Source organism: Poecile atricapillus, chromosome Z, assembly GCF_030490865.1.
Source record: "Poecile atricapillus isolate bPoeAtr1 chromosome Z, bPoeAtr1.hap1, whole genome shotgun sequence".
NCBI lineage: Eukaryota > Metazoa > Chordata > Aves > Passeriformes > Paridae > Poecile > Poecile atricapillus.
The window spans coordinates 92921242-92945673 of NC_081289.1; the positions used below are offsets into that span (position 1 = coordinate 92921242).

At 36.8% G+C, this 24432-nt stretch overlaps 1 protein-coding gene across 3 annotated transcripts in view; it reads left to right on the forward strand.

Annotated features, from left to right (window-relative positions):
• Positions 1–20631, forward strand: part of PTBP3 (polypyrimidine tract binding protein 3) — a 45349-nt gene extending 24718 nt beyond the window's left edge. For 2 of the 3 annotated variants that reach the window (XM_058826096.1, XM_058826097.1), the window contains exons 7-15: positions 711–821; positions 3022–3196; positions 6084–6161; positions 6799–6929; positions 9519–9552; positions 10184–10276; positions 10808–11024; positions 12067–12144; positions 12833–20631. In XM_058826096.1, the coding sequence (XP_058682079.1) occupies positions 711–821; positions 3022–3196; positions 6084–6161; positions 6799–6929; positions 9519–9552; positions 10184–10276; positions 10808–11024; positions 12067–12144; positions 12833–12965 (1050 nt within the window). In that variant the 3' untranslated portion in view covers positions 12966–20631. Of the gene's footprint in view, positions 1–710; positions 822–3021; positions 3197–6083; positions 6162–6798; positions 6930–9518; positions 9553–10183; positions 10277–10807; positions 11025–12066; positions 12149–12832 lie in introns of those variants that run through there. The other variant, XM_058826098.1, reaches the window with a different exon arrangement.
• Positions 20632–24432: the final 3801 nt, after the last annotated feature.

Here is a 24432-nt window from a genome sequence, read left to right on the forward strand (position 1 = left end):
CTGTTCAGCCTGGAGGGGACTGAGGGAGACCTCATTGCAGTTACAGCTTCCTGAGAGGGGAAGTGGGAGGAGCAGGTCCTGGTCTCTTCAGTGTTGTGACCAGTGACAGGACTTGAGGAAATGGCATGAAGCTGAGTTAGGGACGCTTAAGTCTGACTGGAAAAGGTTTTTCACCCAGAGGGTGTTGGGCTCTGGAGCAGGCTCTGCAGAGAAGTGATCACAGCATCAAGCCTGACAGAGTTCCAGAAACCTTTGGACAATGCTCTAAGGCATATGGTGTGACTCTTGGGATGTCCTGTGCAGAGCTGGAATTTTGATGATTGATTGATGATCCTTGTGGATTCCTTCCAACTCAGAATGTTCTGTGATTCTATGACTTGTGAAGTCCATTTCTGAAACCTCAACTCTTGATTCATTATCCACAATTTATCTGCAGACACTGGAAAAATGAGTGTTTGGACTGCCCTTCCCTGTTCTTATTTGATTAGACATTGCTAATTGTTTAAGGAAATGTTTATCCTTCTTTCTCATTTTTGTATCCTTTCTTTAATTATTTTTTTACGTGAAATGAAATTCTGAGTCGACACAATTTTTGTTCGGGTCTCACAACAGAAATATTTTTCAGAAATTTATTTGGAATATTAAATGTTAGTTTTTAGTGTGCATGAATTATTCACTGCTTCTTAAAGCCCATGTTTTTTCTCTAACAGATTTTCTCTAAATTTGGCTTTGTCTTGAAGATTGTCATGTTCCATAAGAACAATCAATTTCAAGTTCTGCTCCAATTTGCTGATGCAACAAATGCATATCATGCCAAAATGGTGAGTACAGCGTATTCAACTTGATTTTGTTTGTTTGTTTGTTGGTCAGTTTTCCCTGCTTAGTGGCAGGGGAACCATGAGGAGTATTTTGTGTTTGTCTGTTAACCTTGTGATTTCTCATAATTCTAATACTCTGGTTGCACATGAATAACTTTGACATCTCTTTTTGGTAAAGCGGACAGCACTTTATCTACTCAACTACAAACAAATGTATAGCACATCACTCCAGGACCTGCATGACTCTATTAAAATGAAAATCACTGATATATTACCTCTCAGTCTTCTCAAGGCTGAACAGGCCCAGTTCCCTTAGCTTCTACTTGTGAAAGAGGTGCTCCAATTGCTTAATCATCTTTGTAGGTCAACACTGGACCTATTGAGTTCATGAGGGCTCCATGTCTTTTTTGGGCTAACGAGCCCACAGCTGAACACAGCACTCCAGATGTGGCCTCAGCAGTGCTAAGTAGAGGAGCAGATCACTTCCCTTGACCTGCTGGCAATGCTCTTTATAATGCATCCCAGGATGACATGGCCTTCTCAGCCACAAGGACAGATTCCTGGCTTGCAGGCAGCTTGTGGTCTACCAGGACCCCCTGCTCCTTCTCTATAGAGCTGCTTTCCACCACGTTTGGCTCCAGGCTTTGCTCTGCATTTGCCTTTGCTGAATTTCAGAAGGTTCCTCTCTGCCCGTCTCTCCAGGCTGTTGAGGTCCTTCTGAAAGGCTGCAGAGCCCTCTGGGGTATGGGCCCCTCCTCCCAGCTTTGTGTTGTCAGTGAAATTGCTGAGCAGGCCTCTGCCCCTTCACCCAAATCCAAGTTCAGTCCAACTAAACCCAAGTTTTAGTTCTCATACAAAGGGGGCAGTTGGTAATAAATAGTCAGATGTGTAGAAAAGCCTTAGCAATCTTTTCATGACACCTGTGATTCAAGTCAGAGAGAGGCAGACTGGAGACCTTTTCAGACCAATGGTCAGGTCAGCAGATGGGAGGCTCTGTTTGCTGCAGCAGGGCGTCACCCACAACAATTATGCACCACTTCTGGATGTTCTTGGGCACAGGATTTGTCTGCTTTGTTGTTTCACTAGAAGTCATGCCCAGGTCTGGGGACTTACATTGGAGAAGACCCTCTAGGTCATGGAGTCCAGTGATAAAACTAATGCTGCCAAGTTAATTTCTAAACCATGTCCTGAAGCACAACATCTGCACATTTTTTAAATACTTCCATGGATGGTGACTCCACCACTTGCCTGTTCCAATGCTAATAACCCTTCTGATGAACAAGTTTTTCATAATATCCAGTCTAAACTCCCCTTGCAGAACTGGAGCCCATTTCCTCTTGTCATGCTGCTTGTTATATGGGAGAAGAGACCAACCCCCTCTGTTGCTACAGCTTCCTTTCAGGCAATTGTAGAAAGCAGTAAGGTCTCTCCTGAGCCTCCTTTTCTTCAGGGCAGACAACCCCAGCTCCCTCCAGCACTCTTCACAGTTCTTGTGCTTCAGAGCCTTTGTTAGAGTTCCTCATGTAAGGGTCAGTTCATGCAGTCAAAATTTACAAATTAGTATTCCTATTGCCATTTGATATTGTGTGTTGAGTGGGACAAGTAAGATTAGAAACATAGGAAGTCACATAAGGCTTAAAGCTATGTTTTGTCCAAGTGGCACAAGGTGATATAATACTTACTAGTGTACTACACTAGAACTCTACACAGGATGTTTAGGTTAGCAAAATGGCAGCATAATTGTCTATTTGGTGTTTAAAAAGTGGGCTTAATACCAGAAGGTGAGTTACTGTTTGGATACAATTACAAGGTGAAAACTCATATAATGGTGGAATGGTTTGGATTGGAAACAACCCTAAAAGGTCATCCAGTCCAATCCCCTGGAGTGAGCAGGGTCACCTTCAACTAGATCAGGTTGCTCAGAGCCCTGTTCAAAGGGCGTCAGCCTCTTCTCAGGGCAACCTGTGCCAATGTTCCATCACAGTCATTGTAAAAAACTTCTTCTATATAGCTATTCCAAATCAACCCTCCCAGTTTGAAACCATTACCCCTTGTCCTATACCAACCTGCTCTACTAAAAGATCTGTCCTGATCTTTCTTTTAGGCCACCTTCAAGTGGTTAAAGCTGCAATAATAGTATAAACTTATAGTGGTGGCTGCCATGATGTGTTTTATCTCTGAAAATGTAATTATTTTTCTTCAGTCTCTGGATGGCCATAGTATCTACAGTGGGTGCTGCACTCTGCGTATTGATTTCTCCAAGTTAACTAACCTAACAGTGAAGTACAACAATGACAAAAGTAGAGATTTCACTCGTATTGACCTTCCTTTTGGTGATGGCCAACGAACCATAGAGACATCCTTATCTACTCCCTTTGGTAAGAAGCCTTCATTCTAGTACTAAATGCACACTGAAATCATAATTTTTATGTTGCATTTGTGCTCTGGCTTCATATCAGGTTCATAGAAGGGTACATTTAGTGTATATTTTTGTTTGTTATGTCCAGTAAAATTTGTATGGAAAGCATGAAGTCCAAGACATAGTAAATGAATATCTGAAACAATAAGATGAGGAATACTCATGGGCAAATTTAAAGTGTTGTAAAAAAGCTACAAAATACTGCTAAAATGCTGTGAAATGGTGTCATTGGTACAGGTAATGTAGTAAATATTGCATATCAGAATGACACTGGCTGCCTGAAGCTGCTTGAAAAGAAGTGTTTTAAGGGTATTAGCTCTTATTTGTTGATATTTGAGGATAATTGAGTGCTGCAAGAAACAAAAGTGTAAGAAAATGCAAAATTCTATACTTATTTATATATGTCTGTACTCATCTTCTAAAAAGAAGTTTAAGAAATTTTCTTAAATTTTGGAAGACATTTTTTCATAGAGGAGACAGTTTCTGCTTGAAGTGACACTGGAGAAATACACACAATTTGAGTGATTTTAGCTATCTTTGTCTCTCTCTAATAATAGCCATTAACAATAATACATAGATAAGAACTGTCATAACTGTTGTGTAGGTTCAAGTCCATTTGATTGGCAGAGTAAAAAGTGTGGGAGAATAATTCCCTATTTTCCTTTGCCTTTCTGTAAAATTTGCAGCTAGGGCAAATACTGGGTTTGGTTTGATTTTTTTGGATAGTTGAGTTAGTTAGCTTAGATTAGAATAAGAAAGTGAGTTGCACTCACTACTTTCTTGATTTTTGTCTTTACTGTTCCCCTTAACTGCAGGTCTTGGATCTTTATGTAAAGGACAAGTTGCCATTACAGTCTGGGGCAGAGGATGGTGGAATTTGCCATACAGAATTACAGAAATGTGCTGTTACCAGTCTAATATATTCTAATGAATTAGACTTGCACTATTTGAAATGTCAATGGAAGGGAAAAGTACAATTAGAGTAGTTTATTTCTGCACTTGCTTGTAGGGTAGAAATGACTATGCTTTTGGAGCCAAAAAAACCAAAACAAATAGCAAAATCAAAATAATAGCTATGGATGGGGAGAGGTGTGCTTCCTAGCCTTTTTGTCAGTGATGACAAGATGCACATATTGTCATTGGCATGTTCTGAGAGGCTTAGTTACAGAATATGAAGAAAAGATGTTCTAAGTCATGTGAGTACTTCCACTGCCTCTTATTACTAGTGGATGTAGTTTTGATGTAGAATTATAAGACCAAGCTGGTAACTTTCAGAATAATACATCTGTTTTTTATTGTGCACTTGAAGTTATCTTAATAGCAAAACTGCACTACTCTTGGAACTTGTTTTTCTTCTCTTTTTTCTTTAATCTTTCTTTTGCTTTTTGTGGAAGAGATTCTGTGCTATAAACAAACAGATTTTGTGCATATTTTGCATTTAAAGAGTTCTTGCATCCAGTGAGCATTAACAGAAATACATGAATTAGATTGCTTAGAAAGCTAGGCTGATAGTCATAAAGTGAATGAATTTAAAAAAGAAAAAAAAAAGCAACAAAGAATTCCAGATCTTCCTGCATTAGCTCAGTTTGATATTTTTTACATTCCTAGTTTTGGTATCAGGGTGCAACATGCAGGTCTTATTTGGCAGAATAAAAATTCTTGATCTATTTCCTTATTAATGTTTTCACTACCATTCTTGGATTGTGAATAAGTGATTAGTAACTATATTGCCAGAACTTGTCAGTATAATGCACCAGCACATGTAATTCAAGAATGTATTTACTTGCTTTGGTGTGATGTGTTCAGTTTTTTATATAAAAGACACTTTGTTGCCACAGATAGGAGGAGGTGTAATGTGATGTAGTATTCATGAATACTTGATCTGTGGTGTCTGTTCCATTTATTTTTCTAATTCATAACAGATACTTCTTTTGGTAATGTATTATCCCTATCAATAACCATTTGCTAGTAGCTCTATTTTAGTCAGTGATATGGAGGTTTGAGTAGTAAAACAGACATATTGCCAAACTTGTAGAATGTGTTTTCTGATTATACATGCCCCATTTAAAAAAAATTAAAATCTTGTGTGTCCTTACATATGAATGAATCCACAGCTCAATCTTGTATCTAACTGCTTGGAAAACAGCTTTGTGTGCTATCCTGGGTAGCGCTTAACTCCACATACTAGTATGGATATCACTGAGCTATCTTTGATGCTGAGACTCTCCATATGTTGCTATTCCAAATCTCGTTAGTGCTTATGATTTCCAACTATAAAAACACTGGTTAGTTATGAAGTTACACAAACTGGGAAAGTACATCTCCTTAAAAAGTAGAATATATATGCTTTATGCATTTCAGCAGCTAGTAAAATTCAGAACCTCAGATTAGTTGTAGAAGTTTGTATTGTTTAGCTTATACTGATCTTAGTATTCAGGAGCTGTATCTCATCATTGCAAAACATCTTTGACTGTATTTACTTGCAGAAATTTTATAGAATACATTTCCATTGTGTGAATAGAAACCATTGAACACACTGTTCAACACCAATCTCTTCTGTGCTTTCCTATTCAAACGTTTCTAATTTACATTTTACCCTGACTTAATTTAGAGAGGAATGTTGAGGCTGACCAGAATATTTGCCTTCAAAAGTGCCTGAAAATTGCCTTTGTAAAACACAGAATCTTAGATTTCACTGAGAGTTTTAACCCAAAAGTTTTGTAAACATCTGAAATCACAGATAAAGTCAAAATAGCAACACTGGTAGCTGATTCTGATTGCTGGAATCTCTTCTGTTTTCTAAATCTTTTTAAATTTGCTAAAAAAAATCTGTCTGTTCTCTCTAGCCACCCAAAATACCGTCTTTCCATCATATACAGGACCTCCTGGGTTTGCCCCAGCCTTAGGCTTTCCTCAGGGAGCAGGTAAGTTTGTTTTCTAAAAAGGTGGTGTTTGTAGTTATGGCTAGTGGCCCATCTGAATACATCTGTTCAGAGCCATTTGTTTTAAAATACAGCAATCAGAACACAGTATTTGAGTATTTGTAATTCTTTCTCATATATATACTCAATAAAATAAATTTCTGTAATAAAAATCATATACTGATGTAGTTTATTGTTCAATAAGCAAAGGACCTAAATGCCATGAAAAAGATTATGAGCAAGAAAAGAAATTAAGCATTTGTTTTTCTCAGAATCATAAAACTGCTATGATATTCAAAGCAAATAAAGGGAAGGCTCCCTTTCTCTGCCGATTAAGTGAGAAATAGATAGTTTTTTAGACTGTGACTTTTCCTTTCTAGCACAGGATAAACTTGTATGCTGTATTATTTTTCTCTTTTCTTGGGCTGCAATTTATGTCCCCTTTTGTTTGGATCTGCTTGTGTGGCTGACTATTTCTTTTTTCTCTGAAAGGGAGAGCTTCTTGCCTTATTGGTCAGTAATAACTAAATTCCGTAAAAGCATTTTTAAATTGAATATCGATGTTTTGCCAAATACAACCTGCTTGTATTTTTCTTTTTCTACTTTGAGATGTCAAGTGATGCTATTTATACCTTTCCAGGTCCTTCTGTTCTGCCTGTTCCTGGAGCACTTGGTCCTCTCACAGTCACCACATCAGCAGCACCTGGACACATGAATGTTCCTGGTGTTCCAGGAAACTCTGTTTTACTAGTCAGCAACCTCAACCCTGAAGTAAGTTTGATTAGTGGAACTGATGCAAGTGTCACCTTGTACCAACTTCCAGAATCCTTGCAAACTGACATTTGCTGAAGAAATAAGAGAAAATCTCTATGTTGATAATGTAAAAAACAGGGCAGTTCTATACTTTAGGTAGTTGGCAATATTGTTGAGGTTTAAAAACTCCAGTCATCAGTGAAAAGCTTCCTAACACAATTTACTTTAGGAACCCTATGTTAGCAGTGTAGCTAGTAATTAGAGAGAAGTCTGTGGTCAAATGTAAGAAATGTTTGAAGATGTAAACAATAGACATACAATAATTTACTGATATCTCTGTTAGTATGACTCCTCTGTGTGCTGTTTTACCTGTAAAGAAGGCAAAGGATTTCTCCTTACATTGGTTAAAAGACAAGGAATTAAATGGAAATGAGGGAACAGAAAAGGAAATAAAAGCATGCCAAATCAAGTAATTTTCTAAACATGCGTAAGATCTTTCGAGTTTTGCAACTTTTTTGAGATTGAAGGAAAAGAACACATTGTACACACAAAAGGTACATTGTTATTGACATCACTCTATATTTATTTTTAAAAGTTAATAAGTACCCATGTTCACTTTTCAGAGTACCACACAGATGCTTTTTCATACAGTGGCAGTAAATTTACCAGAGACAACTTGAATAGTTATTTTTGTAGTGGAAATGACATAGGCTGTTCTATAAACTTACTCATGTTATTCAAACACTGATCAGTGCTTAATTAAAAGCAATATGCATCTTCCTAAAAAATTAAAATCAATCTTTACCAAGGCCATGACTTAAAAAAGATTTCTTTTTGACTGTTGATAAGGAGTCCTATTGCAGTAATGTAAAATTCTTGTTACATACATTCTGTATATTTTGTTAACTAAAACTGTTAGGAGTTGTGGGCAAAATTGAAGTTACCTTCATATTCTGAGGTTTAAAATTCTGTTCACCAGTTTAAGTTACTGTTCTGTTTCTGTTTTCGTACTAATAGCCAAATTCAGAGTAAGCATCAAAAATCCAGCTGTAGATAGGGCTGTACAAGTCAGGTTTTTTTAGATTTTTCAATTTATCAGTGAGTTTCTGATGATGGCTGTGGATGTGCTTTCTGCAGCTGACTATTTAAGATGATTTTTTGAATCTGCAAGGAGCATGTCTCTTAAGAATAAGCATATGTGAAGCGTAGGTCAGAGCTCTTTTTAAGACACTGATGCTCTACATAGTACTAATCGTAGATAAGAATTCATGTAGAACTTAATGCTGTAATGCGTAATACAATATTGATGTATTAAGTAATGCTCAGCTTCTTAAAAGGATGAAAAATAAGAATGTCTACAGCATTAATTATTGGGAATATATTTCTTGGCAGTTCTGTAACACTTGTCCTTCAGTATTGGTTGTCTACCCTGTCACTCCTTTTTTCTGTATAGAAAATATGGTTGACCTTAGTTCATATTTCTCTCCTGTTACAGGGTTTCAGTGTGCATTTAAACATTGCTTCATGATTTTTAAATTGCCTGGTTTTGTCTTTTGGTCTCCCCATGCACCCCCTTTATTTTTTTTAAGTAGAAATATTGCAGTCTCATTTGAATCATGAATTTATTTTTAAAAACACAAATCTCCATCCTGAATTAAAATATTTGGGCCAGAAGCATAAACTCTTGATGAATTTATATTTTACATTGTGGTTGTTCTCTACCACTAAATGCTCCTGATAAATGGGTATGGCCTTACACTTAGGCTGCAATATCTTCTATTTTTGCATAATTTAGGTATGTTTGCAACACATTTGAGAAGTTGAGAAGGAATGGGGCTAGAGAGTGAGTAGTGCTTCTGATACACAAGTATTTCTAGAACTCATTACTGACAAAACCTTTGGCTCTGTTAAAAAATTTTGACTGCATTAGATTGTAAATTATCTTTTTTGATACTTGGAACACAAGAATTTAATTGAGGATCACTGAAGAAAAATAATTTCTTTCAATATAAAGCTTTCTGTTCACAGCTTCTAATCAAATACAATTTAAATACCACTTTCTATACACTTCATACATAAACAGTTTAATTCTCTGTCTCCCTTTAGAATGTCATGGCCATATAGAGGGATGGGGACAAAATTAAAGATGAAGCAAACACATTTTGAAGCAACTGGGTTTAGTTTTTTTGGTATTGTCTGTTTTTTACAAAATACAAAGGAGTTCTTTTATGCTTTATTTTTAGTTCAACAAATGTCTTTCATTTTTTTTTCAGGGAACGAGCTGCTAGCTTAGAAAGAATAAGGTCAAATATTGAAGCTACTTAAAAAATTAATAGCTTCTGCAGCATGACAGAATGAGTCTTGAGTGATGAAAATGCATGAACTGAACTGTTTGCTTGTTTACATATTTTACATGTGCATAGCAAATGTGTACTAACAAGAGTGCCATACACTGTGATTGTTGCAGGGAATGGCTTTTGGAGAGACAGGTTTTTGTATTAGTATGCAGTATCTTTTCCATTCTTTTTGTTTACCATGCACTTATGGAATAGATGTCTTTATTTGCATGGCTTTAAAAATAATGTACTCATTTTATCATTTAAACAGGCCATCACACCTTATGGACTTTTCATCCTATTTGGTAAGACACGTCAAATATACCTTGACAAACCACAGGACTAGTGGTTCTTTTTATTTATCTGACCCATGCTGGTTAATTCAAACTCCATTGCTCTGTGCATGTCCAGGAAATGCACTGAGAGAATGCATTGGTTTTAAAGTCTCAGTAAGTTGAGTCAGGACTTAAAGCCAGAGATACCAAAATGGCAGAACAGTTAGTGTCAGAAGAATTTCGGTGTGTGGTCCAATTTGTTTACTATAAAAAATGGAAAAGCAAAGTAAAATACAAAACCAGAGATTGCATCAGAGGAAATGCTGTACAGAATTGACTGGTGTGGTAGTTGCAGGGCACAGTGTTTGGCAGAGTAATAATTTAACATGGCTCGGTTAAGAGGACTGACAACTATTACACTATTGAAAAACTGAATGTAAACATGCAATAGTATGACTAGGATCTGGGGGATTTTCTTCCACTTCTGAGCCCCAGAAAATAATACACAAACTTTAAAACTCTCCTTATACTAATATTTTAACCAACCTGTTTAATGAGGTGATTATTCTTTGTAACACTAATGCTAGTAAAAAGAAACAGACTTGGCTTTGTGATTTTAGTAGTAGTGCTCTGAAAAAATTGCCTTTCTGTATTTCTACAGGTGTGTATGGTGATGTGCATCGTGTGAAGATCATGTTTAAGAAAAGAGGAATTGCTTTGGTTCAGATGGCAGATGCAAGCCAGGCTCAATTAGGTATTGATTTTTAAGGCACAGTTACGGTTCAAGCTAACATGAGTTTAATTAATATAAAGGAAGAATTTGTCATCTGTCAGTGACAAGCATAAACAAATTAAATTCATCATTGTGCTGCATTACTACATGCAAACTTTGATAATACTCTTAATGGTTTAAAAAAAAAAGTTCTGTGAATCTCAATCTAGTAAATATTAGAATTAAAACATAAAACTCTCCTGTCATTTATTTTAATAATACATTGTATTATTTTCCTGTAATTTATCTTATATCTACCTATTTAAGAATAGTCAACTGGTCAGTATTGAAATGTTGTTTTGCATTTTTTTGGCATTTGAACTGGAGATTGTTATATCCTTACACCTTTTTAAATGTAATATTGTGACATAGCCCACCTGGTAGATGTGGAAGTTACAGTTTAAATTTAGAATGTGAAATCTGACACTAAGTAGGAAACAGTATTTGTATTCAAATAATTGTCTTTTCTTCCCCTCCATTAATTCATGTTCAAATTACATTTCCACTGTTTAGCTATCACCTACTTAAATGGACAGAGGCTTTATGGAAGGGTCATGCATGCTACTCTTTCAAAATATCAGACAATTCAACTTCCTCGTGAGGGACAAGAGGACAAAGGTCTGACAAAGGACTATAGCAACAGCCCTTTACATCGCTTTAAGAATCCCTGCTCTAAGAACTTCCAAAATATCTTTCCTCCATCTGCCACCCTGCATCTCTCCAACATCCCGTGAGTATTTGCATGTGTCCTCTTCTTGGAAAGATGCTTCTGAGGTTCTGTTGTCAAGTTAAAAAGTCTGACATAAGTTTTGGTTGTCTTTCCTTGGCCTTTTACAGTTCATTCTGCAGTGGGTCACTCTGGTATGTAATTAGCAATAAGTGAATCCTTGAACTGTCCCGTTTTTATCATTAACAAAGAGTATAACTGAAGGAATTATTGTCTTTGAGTTTTGATCAGTTTACATTCTCTTCAGAGCGTGCTTTTGGTTTTTGGTATATTAAATCATGTCACAAATTTTCACAAAGGTTAAAGACATGTCTTTTGAGGTAATGCGCATGACAACAAATTCATCATTAACATTGTTATTTAATACACATACAGTTTTTAATAATTCTAACACCTTTTAAGGAACAGTTTCTACAAAATTCAGATCTCTTAATGTGGAGGGCAAGTTGTGAGAAGGAGGAAAGTATTTAGTGTACTCTTTAAGACTGAAATAATATTTTTTATGTCTAGAATGTTATCAGTAGTGTGTGGCGTAACAGCCAAACGTAAGTTTTTACAGGCTTCTCTTCTTTGGCAGCTGTGCAGCGAGGGACAAAAGGAAACTATGGAATTTTGCCCAAGTAAGAAAGAAAGAAAATTTTAGGACACTTTGAAAACAGCTTTTTGAGTAAAACAAAAATCTTTCAAAATTGAAAATATATGACATGCACTTGCACAAGTTGCAAGATGAAATGTATTCCTTAAGATTTTAGGAGATTTTTATGCAATCTTAATTTTACTGAGAAAGAAACAGAGTTGTATGAAAAACAATAGTGTGTCTTAAAATATTTTTGTAGCACAATGTGATACTAAAATGTAGAGTAAAAGGTAAGTGTTTCGGGCTGAAGTGTTGATGTGGTTTGAGTTGATGGAGATAAATTTAAACAGCAAAACTAGTTTAGAAGCCAAAATTGAGATCTTGATATTATTACAGAACTCTGCTCTTCTTCAAGTTGAGGAAAATTTTTGTTTTGTTTGTTTGTTTTTTGTTTTTTTTTTCAATTAGGACTTCTGTTACTGTTGATGATTTGAAGAACCTTTTTACAAGTAAAGGATCTACTGTGAAAGGCTTCAAATTTTTCCAGTAAGTTTTCTTGTAAAATTGCTATGCAATCTTTCCTGGAAAATAGCTAATTGCTTTTTTGTGACTTTCTATATGTATATAACTACAGGCAAAATTCCATGTATATATAGCTGTAGGCAAAAGTGGTACACCTATAATGATTTTTATGATCCTTTCAGTCTTAAAATTTTAAATCGAATACTGGGTCAGCATAACTAAACTTAAAAATATGCAGCCTTTTGACAAATTCCATGTTTGTTCAAAGTAAAACAAGTTTAAGGGAAGAAAATGCTCATTTCTTGAAAAAATATAATTTTGTGTATGTAAAATGCTATATAAAAAATGAAAGTGATGACAATGTGTCTACGTTAATTAAGGTTAGTTGGCAGCATTATTTTAGTGTGATCATACCTGCTAGAATAATTCTGTCTTTATGGACAATGCAAGTATTTCTTAGAGGTCTTCAAGTCTTATTTTGACCTAGCTTTTTGAAATAATGTGTAATGAAAGAATGACTTTAAGCCATAGATTGGCAAAATTTATGTAGTTTTGTTATCTTTACGTTTTAGCAGATGCCTAAATAGCTCTGATTCTTTTGCTGTACAAATGTATGTGATACAGCTGAGAAAAAAATCTGACTTATGCCACTTTTCTCTGTTGGCTAGTGAAAATTTGGTTAGGCTTAATAATCGTTTTTATTGTTCTTCAGGAACGATTGCAAAATGGCTCTTATCCAGCTGGGCTCTGTGGAAGAAGCAGTTCATGCTCTCATTGAGCTTCACAATCATGACTTTGGAGAAAACCAACATCTCAAAGTTTCCTTCTCAAAATCTTCAATCTGAATTTTCTGTGAATTTTCCCTTTAAGGCTGCATAACGGTTTTAGTAAAATCTTCAAGTAGAAACTGAGGCAGCTGTGACTGCTCTGTCTCTTCAAAGAAAAATTTATTCATACATAAAGAATTAAGTGATGATTTTTTCTGATTTTAGCTGCAAGTATGTCATCCATAGAAAGATTATTCTATGAAATAGTTCTAGCAACAATATTTATCATCAAATTTCCTACTTATAATTATATTTTGAGAACATTCTTTCAGCTTTTGTTGAAATCAGCCCTATAAAACAATTTAGTGCTTTCACAATGTTCCAAATGAGTATGTTTAATGAAAAGGTAAATCTACCCTGTGCAGATTAAACACTAATTTGAATGTGAAATAATGCTTGGGTTTCTTGAAGAAGAACAAACTGTAACTGTGAGTATCCTCTAAATAGTATTTATGTTACCAGGGTGTGTGTTCATACTTTGGTGAATCTTTACAAATAACTTGTTTATAAAAATAAAAAGTCTGTGCTGTTCTTATAGATTAAGTTATTAGAGAAAAGGCAGTGCCTTCTCTCTGGGGAATAAAAGGTATTTGACAAGTTTCTTCAAGGTGTGGTATTGCAGAATTAGTTTGACTTGACTGTTGGTTGGAAGTCTGATGTCCTATTTCTACTATGAAGGGATGTGTAGCAGTACCTTGGAGAAAATAAAACAAGAAAATGGTCTTGATTTAAAATAATTTTTTACATTTCTCTAAATAATTAAATGTTTGCAATCTTATGGAAAATATTCAGGTCTATGATGGTTTCTCAAGTTTTTAAGAAGTTAGTTTGCTAAGGTCATCTTTCAGGGCAGAAAAATTAAACCTCAAGGTTTTTTACCACTCTAAAGTCTAATACTTAAATTACTTGTATTTACCTAATTTCTTATGTGCCTTACTATGTGTGTATGAAACAATAGATTAGAGTGTTATCTGAAGTATCTTGCAAAAATATTGTGGGCTTTGTGAAAATTCTTCTCTTGGTCTTTTGATAATCTTTTCCATGATACTTCAAGATATATTTTTTCATTAATTAATACTTTGAATTCTAGTTTCTTGTGCTTTCTTACTGAGATTGGCTATAGATGGGAATGAGGTTTAATTTGTTGTGAAACCACATAGGGATTCTTTAAACTTACCTAGTTGCACTTCTCTGCTTGTAGTTCTTCATTGATAAAAAATTCATACCCAGAAAAAATATACTAAAAAACCAAACAAACCTATATAGGAAGGCCAAATAGCAAATCCAGTTAATTTTCTGGAGTTCATCTGACTTTGAGAGACACTGGCTGTATCAGAATATTGTCTTGGGTTTCTGCATTTCTTTATTTTTAATACTTGAAAGTATTAAAGTAATAGAATGCTATCATTCTTTCCTTTGAAAGTATGAAAAAATGTTTGATACTGAATCTTCATCTCTCTTTGGAAAATGAGCTGAGATGCAGTTAGGTTTTGCTGTGAGTGTACAGATGAATACTAATGACTTCTGATCATATTTTAAAAAGCTAAATTTAATTTTAAGCTTTTTTCCCCTAGTGTTTTCTTTCACATAAATTGATTGAAAATTAATTTAATTTTACTTTACCACATTTTGAAGATTGATTTCTTTCAAACATGGCATATATTTACTTCTAACTATTGCAGAATTTGTTTCTGCTGTAATGTTTTGCCACTCATAACTGTTTTTGTTTGTCTAAATTGTATGATTTTCTTTCTAGAAGAAAGAGTATGTTTATACCATGATCTAAGTATTCACTAATGAACTTTCTCAAATTTTCCCTCTGAATTATTTTTGCAAAAATCAGTCTAATAGTAGCTTGCCAGATACTATCTTGATGTACATAAATTGGTTACAGGTGTAGTGTCAAGGAAACTTCCCAGTCCGACCATCCAGGAGCCACTCTGGCAGTCACTCTTGCACCACCTGAGTTGGGACTGCGGTGCCTTCCCGGCTACAGCCCCTACATTCCCACTGTCAGAGCAGGTTTCCTCACTGGGTGGACCCCAGTTTCCTATAGCAGAGTCTCGGTCTCCTGATCCTTAAAATAATTTCATCACAGTGCAGTAACAAACCAACAGCTCGAGCTGGTCTCTCTCAGGAGGGACCTGAAACAAAGGAACCCCTGGACTTGTATCCCCTCACCAGTCTAGGCACGGGAGGGTCTGGGACCATCGGCTCCTGCCGTGTCTCAGTATCTGCTCCCCTGGCTGGGCCACGGGTCCCCGGGCCCCTGTTGTGCCGAGGGTCAGCTCTCCACGGCCTCTTTGCCTGAGCTCCACCAGCCAGAGCTCAGCCTGCAGCTCCCACTGCAGCTGCACCCCGAGCTGCCTCCGTGACCATGCTCCTCGACAGTAGCAGCCAGTCTGACTGCACAGATGTAGCTATAATAAGTGCTGTACAACATAACTAAAGAAATATGCAGAATGTACTATGTACTGCAAAGTTCAACTAGCTTAGGAATAATATTCCCTTAAGGGATGTTATCTTTTGGATTTCACAGAATCATGGAATGGTCCACCACTCAGTCTGTCCAGGTCCTTCTGGATGGTATCCTTTCCATCCAGGTGTGTTGACTGCACCACATTGCTTGGTGTTGCCAGTGAACTTGCAGAGGGCACAGTTGATTCCACTGTCCATGTCACCAACAAGGATGTTTAACAGCTCTGCTACCAGTTCTTATCCTGCTCATTATTGGTCTCCACTTGGACATCAAGCTGTTGACCACAAGTCTTTGAATGTGGCCATCCAGCTAGAGGTCCACCCATCAAATCCATGTCTCCAGTTGAGACACGAGGAAGTTTTGTGGTCTGACAAGGAAGTGTTGTGCAAAGTCATGCTTTGCACAAGTCCTGATAGATGACATCAGTTGCTCTTTTCTTACCCCCCCCATTGCTGTAACTCTGTTGTAGAAGGCCATTAAATCTGTGAGGCATGATTTGCCTTCAGTGAAGCCATCTACTTCATAACCTTACTGGGAACCAAGGTGTGACTTCCAGACTTACAGTCCCCTAGGTCTTTCTTATTTGCCTTTTTACAAATGTAGGCTATATTTCCTCTTTTCAAGCGAAGCTTTACCTTTCGCAGTTTCATAAACTTGTGCTGCTCAGAAAACCTCATTTCCTCCCAGGATACTTATTGTTACATCCACCCTCTGTAGCCTTTCTTTTAGTGTTTGAGTCCATCCAGGAGTTCCTTGCTCATCTAAGGCCATTCTGACATTTTTGCCTGACTTCCTCTTTGTTGAGATAATCACCACTGAGCTTGGAGAAGGTGATCCTTGAATTCCAACCAGCTTTGTTGGTCCCTCTTCCCTCCAGGGTTTTATCCCATGGTACCTCTATGAGGCAGATCCCTGAGGAGGCCAAAGTCTGCTGTCCTGAAGTTTATGGTAATGAGCTTTCTGTGCACTTTCCTTGCTGCCCTGAGGATCTCAAACTTCATTTTGTGGTCCTTGCAGTCGAGTCTGCCCTCGAGTTTCACATTCCCCAGCAGCCCCTCCTTGATGGGAGAAAAAGGTCCAGCATAGTACCTCTTCTCCTTGCCTCCTCTTATCACTTGAAGAAGGAAGTTATCTTCAGTGCATTCCAGGAAGCTTCTGGATTGCTTGTGCTGCTGTGTTGACAGATATTAGGGTGGTTGAAATTCCCCATGAGGAGCAAGGTTTGTGTATGTGAGGCTGCTCCTCTCTGTTTGTAAGGGGCCTCATCTTTTCTGTCTTCCTGGTCAGACAATCTGTAGCAGCCCCCACTATAAAGTCACCTCTTCCTTGCCTGCCTTTAATGCTGACCCATTAAGTCTCTGTCAGCTTCATCCACTCACAGGTAAAGCTGTATGATCTCCAGCTGGTCATTGACATAGAGGGCAACACTACCTCCTTGTCTACCCTTCCATTCTTTCCTGAAGAGCCTATATCCTTCCATTCTGACTCTCCACTCTTTGGAGCCATCCCACTATGTGTTCATGACATACCAATGAGGTCATAGGCATGCCTACGTCACTAACTCTTCTTCTTTGCTACTGCATAGATAGATACTTTGGATTTGAGACCCTAGTGAAGCTGACTTACTGGCTGGAGTAGCTGGAAATCCTTTGTGTTGTTCTGGTGCTGTTCTGCTGACCTATGATCTCTCTTAAGGCTCTGGGCATCTCTTGCTGGCACTGGCACCAAATTGATTGGAGTGGGATGGACTGAGGTTTCCTTCCCCCTGGCATCTTTAGTTTAAAGACCTTCTCACCTTGGCAAAGTGAGAAATTTAGTTGAAAGCCCTTCAGCATGGCAAGCCTGTGCCAGAAAATGTTCTTCCCCTTTTCTGACAGATGGACCCCATCAGCCCTCAGTAGACTCAGTTTTTGAAAGCAAGTCCCATGGTCACAGCAGCCAAATCCTTGGCTGGAACACAGCCGCAGAAGCATTTGTTGATTCACTAGATTTGGCTGGCCTTTTCAAACACCCTTCCTTTGATCATTAATGAGAAGACTGCCTGCAGAATCTTAAAGATTTTTAACTTAGGAAAAATCTGAAAGTGGGTATTCATTATGTTTGCTTTTTGGTGTTGTGATACAAGTGTCATGTATGTTTTTTGATTTACCTTTAGTATTCTGTTTTTGTAACCAAATTATTCTTGTCAACATTCTTTCAGATTTGTGCGTATCTGAAAGATGCTGTCTCTTAGGAAGATCTTCTTTCACAAGATATGCAGATAAGCTTTGAAACATGACAGTACCTCTTAACATTTGCTCAGCAGCATAAGACACTAGTTAAGGCTACTTTTTCCTCTTTAGTGTTCAACCTTGAATAATTGAAAATACAAACATAACACCTTAGTTATTACAGTACATTGTTAGTGAAGAATTGTGGCAGAAGGAATATTTTTTATACTTTGTGCTTCACACGTTAGTGCCTGGTGAAAAAGTACAGTTGCATCTCAGTTCTTTATCCCCTAAAGCCTATGATAGCAGATCCCTTGATACCTGTGAAAAGAGCAAAATTTGGGAAAGAATGATACTATTCTACAGAGTCTTACAGTGATGTTAATGGAAAGGAACTTCCAAAGGCCTTAGTCCTACCTTTCAGTCAGATTATAGAAAACTTTAAGCAGTTACTCTAAGAATTGTCCATGTAAATTAAAAAAAAAAAAATCAAATGGAACGAATTCACTGTGGTTTGGCAGTCCTCACTGTGAATTTGCTTCCTTACTATGTAACTAGGCTTTAAACATACTGCATTCTATGTCTCTGCCTTTTTCCCTGTTAAATGTGTAACTGTGAAGAGGATTCTGGCTTCATCTTCTCTCTACTGTGGCCTTAATTTGTTAAAGACAGGTTTATAATTTCTTTGACATACGTTATTAATTTCTGTTTGTGATGTATCTGGTAATGTGCACAGTGTAAATTGGAATTTGGGCATGTGGTGTGGTTCTTTGGGACTGTCTTGTGCAGGGCCAGGGGTTGGACTCTATTATCCTTGTGGGTCCCTTCTGCTTCTTAATATTTTATGATTCTATGACTGTATGGTTATGCCTCTGTATATGTCATGTCCTTGCATCAACTCTGAGTTACCTCCTAGTCCATTTTTTTTGATGGACACTTTGTTCAACATGTAATAAGGCCTTTTTAACAACCCAGGAGCAGCTAAGTGCCTTTTCAAATGATCCTTGATTTGTTGTATAATGGTAGAACTTCTGCTTCTTTGAAATTCTGCAGAACTCTTAAAACATCAGAATCAATTTCTGAAACTTTGACTCATTATTTGACTCAGTTGCCTTGTCTGCTGGTCCTGTAAGTTGCACTGGTTTTGTGTACTGATAAACTGAGGTCCTTTTTATTCAGAAGATATTCCACGTATCTGTGGAGACTTGCCTTTTTGTGACATTTTCTGATTATTTGTATGCCAAGGAAACTTAGTCTTTGTGGATAGTACTGTCAGTGAAGTCTGTCTAATCAATTATCTTGCCCTTCTCTGACTCATGACAGTGGGAAAGTGGTAAGTTGGGGGTTTTTATAAGAGATCTAGAGCTACTACTTGCCATTTTGTGCTGTTAGCTTATACTTTTGTTTTTCAAATAGGAGGTCAGCTGCCTACAACAAGCATTGTTTTGCCTTAAGCTTTGGCACTGATATGTTAGCTGGAGCATAGCTACCAGACTTAGTCTTGTTACTGTTGTGCTGAAATGATACTAGATACAGATTGCACAGAATTTTTTCTTTAAATTAACTTTATCTTCTGCCTTCTGAAGTTTGGTTGTTATATACAAGATTGTTTGCCTGCTTTTTTCAAAGCAAATCCTAACAGAGTATAAAATTTCTGAAGTATTTAACTTCAGAGTTTTATTGATGGGGGATGTGATATAGGAACAAAATAGGACCAAAGTTTTTGTGCCTTCAGTAGTTTTATATGTAGGATTTTTCATATCTATAGGTGTCTTAAGTATAATAAACACATTTTTCCCGTCTGGAAAATGTATATTTATATTGTGAAAAATTAATATTGTGTACTGACTATACAAGAAGTGAACTACAGCTGTTTCAATACAGATTTAGTTATTCTACTGTCTTTCCCATTACAGTTTTTTCTTTTGTACTGCAATATGTAGGAATCCAAGCATAACTCATGTTATTTCCAACTTCACATAATGACATTGTGCTTGGAGCAGTCCCAAAGAAATTAAATGCTTACATAATTGAAGGTCCTTGATAAATGAAGAAAGCTTTTACTTTAGCAGATTAATGTCATCACTGTAAGCAGATTTTCAGTTCTTGGAAACTGCTTTATTTATGAATGGGAAGCTACCACACATCAATGTGATTTGAAGCACTTTTCAATTCTTCTTGAATATGTTACCCAATTTGTGCAGAAGTTTACCACAGAACTGCAGCAGCACAAAAGTTACTAACCAAGCAGATTTTTGCATCAGATTGTCACTTCACTCTCTGACCAAAGACTGTTCTGGTTTTACTGAGATGTATGAAAACCTGTTTTCTCTCACACTCTTTTCTGATGGGAAGACCCAATGCAAAGTGGCCTCTATTTGAGACTATTACTGGTGATAGAAACAGTGGGAAATTATATAGTAATGTGAACCAAATGGTATGAGAGAAGGCAAAAAGTTAATATGTTGCTTTTAGTACTACACTCAACACAGTAAACATCTCTAAAAATTGCTGTCATTCCCTCATTTCATGTGATCTGTTCATAAAAGTTTCCTTTCAGTTTATAAAATGTTCATTTAACACAAGAAAATACTGTAAATATTTGTAACATCATGTTTTGTTTTGTTTTGTTTTTTTTAAATCTGGCAAAAGAGTGCTTGGGGAAACAAATGGAAATGTAAAATGTTTTTATATAAAAAGATTGTCTGTATATTTTAATAAGCAAAAGCTTTCATTTGTAAAGCATCTTGTGGCATTGCATGAAAAGTATTCCATATCTATGGAGATGACTTAAAACTGAAAGAAGATATAAGATGTATTAAAGAAACCTATTTTGTGACTGTGTAGTGCATGGTGAATTTGATTTTGTTTGTGCTGTAATATATTCTGGTTTATTAGGTTAGTGTATTTTCTGATTACATGATATCTATACCTAACTAATTTCCTAACTCTACTTGTTGTAGCATGTCTTTTAATAAATGTAATTTTGGCTGTACTCTGTGAAATTTTCCTGTGTTTTTGTCTATTGCTTTGGGGTTTTTCTGGTCTTAAAACTGTGCAGCTAATTGCATCTAATTTTCTATTTTTTTCTTTCAGCATACATGGGCATCTAAACAAAAGCTTTTCATGTCAAAAATATTTCAAGAGGGTTAATGCACATCTTCAGGAAGAAGAGCAGGGCAGATATTCTTATTTTCAGTAGGATGGAAATCTATTCTTCAACTTTTTAACAATACAGTGGTTGATGACTATTTTGTTATTTGAGACAGGGATAAGAGGCTTCCGTGATGAGATACTTGGGGCCTTGTTGTTGAGAATTCTTTTATCTTTTACCATGCTTTTCTAGTCCTAGGATCAAAATTCATATCCTTTGCACAAAGATTTTAAAATATGTAAACAGCAGCATAAAAAGATGGTCCGCTTTCAGCTTCCTGTTTCTCAACTGTCTTGTTGGTGGCTTTTCCTTCATACTCCTTTGGCTGCGCTTCTCCGTGTTGCACAACGCTAATTTAGACCCTCTTGCATCCAAAATTCAGGATAGATGGTAAACAGATAATAGTCTAGGGCCATAGATACAAATATGAGAGGAGTGACATATCTCCTTCTGAACTAAAATTTTAAGCCAGTCTGGAAAGGATTTAATTGTCTGCTACCCAGTAAATTATGCTATTACCAGTCTCTGAGTGTAGATGCTTTTGTAGGGAGAAAATTCTGATTCAGTTTAGACTGAATTGCAGGTTTCAGCAAAATGCTTATTCTTGAAAGGCTAGATATGAAGTCCCCATGTGTAACTCTTGATTTTCTCCTTGATACTTAAATACTTGATGAGCATTCTGGGGAAAATGCTAGCCTCTGATGGCCATAATTTGGCTTCTTAGTTTTTGACCAAGTCTGCTTAAGAATGTGTGAGAAAGTGAAATTCCTGACTGTTGTCTTTTCCCTTTACTCCTCAACCAAAAAATGAATCCCATCTTGAATTGTTGTTTCCTGTTGTTAACCCTGCAATATAATCACGGTAATTTTTCCCCTTAAGCAGTCCATCTTGGAAAATGAAAAATTAAATACAACTTTTAAATAGCACAGATAAAAATTTTTGATACCAGAATTTGTTCTGTTACTTGCAAGCTGAAAGAGAAAGGGCAGTAACTGGTGAATTTGCCAGCATCTAATTTCTCATATGGTTTAGATCAGTCCAAAAGATTTCTTTATAGCCCCAAGGCTCACTCATTTACAGAAGTGGAAAGAAGATTATTCTATGCTTTGAAAATAAAATAAAAATTCCCACCTGCATTTGCTTAGCTCTGCTGAGATACTTTACTTGGGTTCTTTGGCATGTAGCAGGTGAGTACAAGGATGTCTAAACAAAAGATAACGAAAGCAGAAATTGTGGTAGAATATGTAGGTGAGAGAAGGTGTAGGGGGTAGAGGTAGAGGGAAGACTAGACCTCAGAAAAGTGAGTCATCCCAGAGACCATTTCCAGACCAATGACTTTATTGTTGATCATAAACTCATCTCAGATGCTGCAAAAAAACCCCCAAAAAATGGAGAGAAACAGTCCAGTGACGATGAGAACAAACGTCTTTAAGGTAGTGCTAAGGTAGCAGTATGAGTTGCTTGGCTCTCAAAAATCTCTTACGACAAGAGTAATACTTTAGACGCAAGTTAGTGATCATTCTTATTCCATAGTATTTGCTGCTTAGTCTAAGACAGTGCATCAGGGTTATACTTTTAGGTCCTGTGTTTTATTTCCAATCCACTACAAGAACAGCTACTCTGCCCTTTTGTGAGACTCAGAGCTTTTAATGAAAGCAAAGTATACCTTCTGTAATTCCTCCTAATTAATTAATTAAATTTAATTAGTAATTAAATCTACTATGTGAAGTGTTTTTCTAGCTGTGCGCCATAGGGAGATACAAGAAGGCTGGAGAAGGATTTTTCACAGAAACAGTAAGACAGGGGCAAATGGCCTTAAGCGGAAGAGGAGAGTAGGTTTGGGTTAGGTACTAGGAAGAATTTCTTTACTGCAGGGGTGGTGAGACACTGGAACAGGCTGGCTAGAGAAGTTGTGGACTTCCCATCCCTGGAAGTGTTGAAGACCAGGACAGATGGGGCTTTGAGCAACCTGATCTGGTGGAAGGTGTTGTTGTCCATGGCAGGCAGGTCAAACTGTATGATCTTTAAGGTTACTTCCAAGCGAGAGTATTTTGTGATAACATGAACTGTCTCTCTTTTGTGTATGCATAGTGTTTGTACAATGAAGGGTCTGTAAGGGTTTTTGTTGAGGGTTTCCCGTGGGTTTTTTTCCCTCCAGAGCTCATCTTGGTCTGTAAAGCCACATTGCTCAACACTTGGAAACTTTTTTCAAGGAGGGTGGACTGAAGGATATTGCATAATGCTTTAGGCTTACGGCTTTGTGGTTGGACACAGGTTCCATTTCTGTTCTGCTATGGTGCTGCCTAGCACACACCTAGAGAATATATTCAGTAAGTATCACTGCCTGTAAAAAGAAAATTGAAGCTCTTTTTAAAACAAATTTGATCTTAAAAAAAAAAAAAAGACAAAGGCTAAGGAAATTAGGATAACTCTGCTCTGTCCTATGAATTCTGTTGAACATCTGGGAAAAACTGTCTATAGCTCCATGGTCTGTTTTAGTCAATGCAATGTGGCTGCGTGCTGGAAAGGAGGGTTGTGGGTTCTTTTCTAATTAAAAACTTCTGGCAAAAACTTGAAGTTGTCAGGTTTAGTTCTTACCAAAAAACATGTCAATGTTACTGGCTGACTTTTCAACATTACTGACCCCTCTTTCTTTACTTTTCTTCCCTCTTCCAATTCTCTCCTATTGAACAAATTGAACAAAAATTTGCCAGTTCAATTGGCCAAATTGAACAAAAGCAGTGTGAGATTTAAAAGCAGCAACACAGTACCTTTGGCAAAATGTCATTTCTGTATATGCAGAATTTGACTCATCTGGCCATCAGATTTGAAGTATCTAGTGAATTGTGTGACTAAGGTTCCCCATTTTGAAAATCTCTGAAAGCAGTTTTTCTATGTAAGGTCACAATAAATTTCTAAAATTTATTTGCTACCTGAACAGTCTCTTCTATCACATCTATTAACTGACAGTGGTTTCTAAACTTTTCTTCATATGTGATGTTTGATTGGGTGACATGCTCTTTTCCTTTTTGTGTGTACGTTCTCATTGCAACTGAACAGCTTAAAATTCTGTCTTGCTGAGGTTTTAATCATCTTTCAAAAGCATACAGAGTTTACACTGTTGCTCTTTGTGTTTCAGCAAGTTTATCCTCTTTCTCAGAGCCTTCATTGGTCTATCAGATACTGAACTGGTTGAAGATTTTTGATAGCAGACCTCTCCCAATCAGCTCCATCATTGTTGAGTGTGTTTGTTTCAAAAGTAAATGACCATGCATTATGCTCTTTAAGCATTAGCATGCTCTTAGATCTCTCAATGTTGATTCAACCACAGAGACATGAAGGTTAATAAACAACACCACACTTCTTGATGCTAGACTTGTTACAGTATAAATGTATTTTTCTGCTCTGGTTTGGCACTGCTGGTTACAGCTTGCCTGACACAAGATGGACTGAGCTAATTTCTCCTTCAAGGCATGCTTTAAGATGTGCTTGTAAGATTCCCGAAGGACTTACTGGAATTCTTTGTGGAGCTCTTTTTTCACTAGTTAGTGCAGAACTATGCTACTTGTGTGAACAGTTTTTCTTTGAGGAAGTTGTTCAATCACTGTGTACCTCTAGCTTTTACACAAACTACTTATTCTG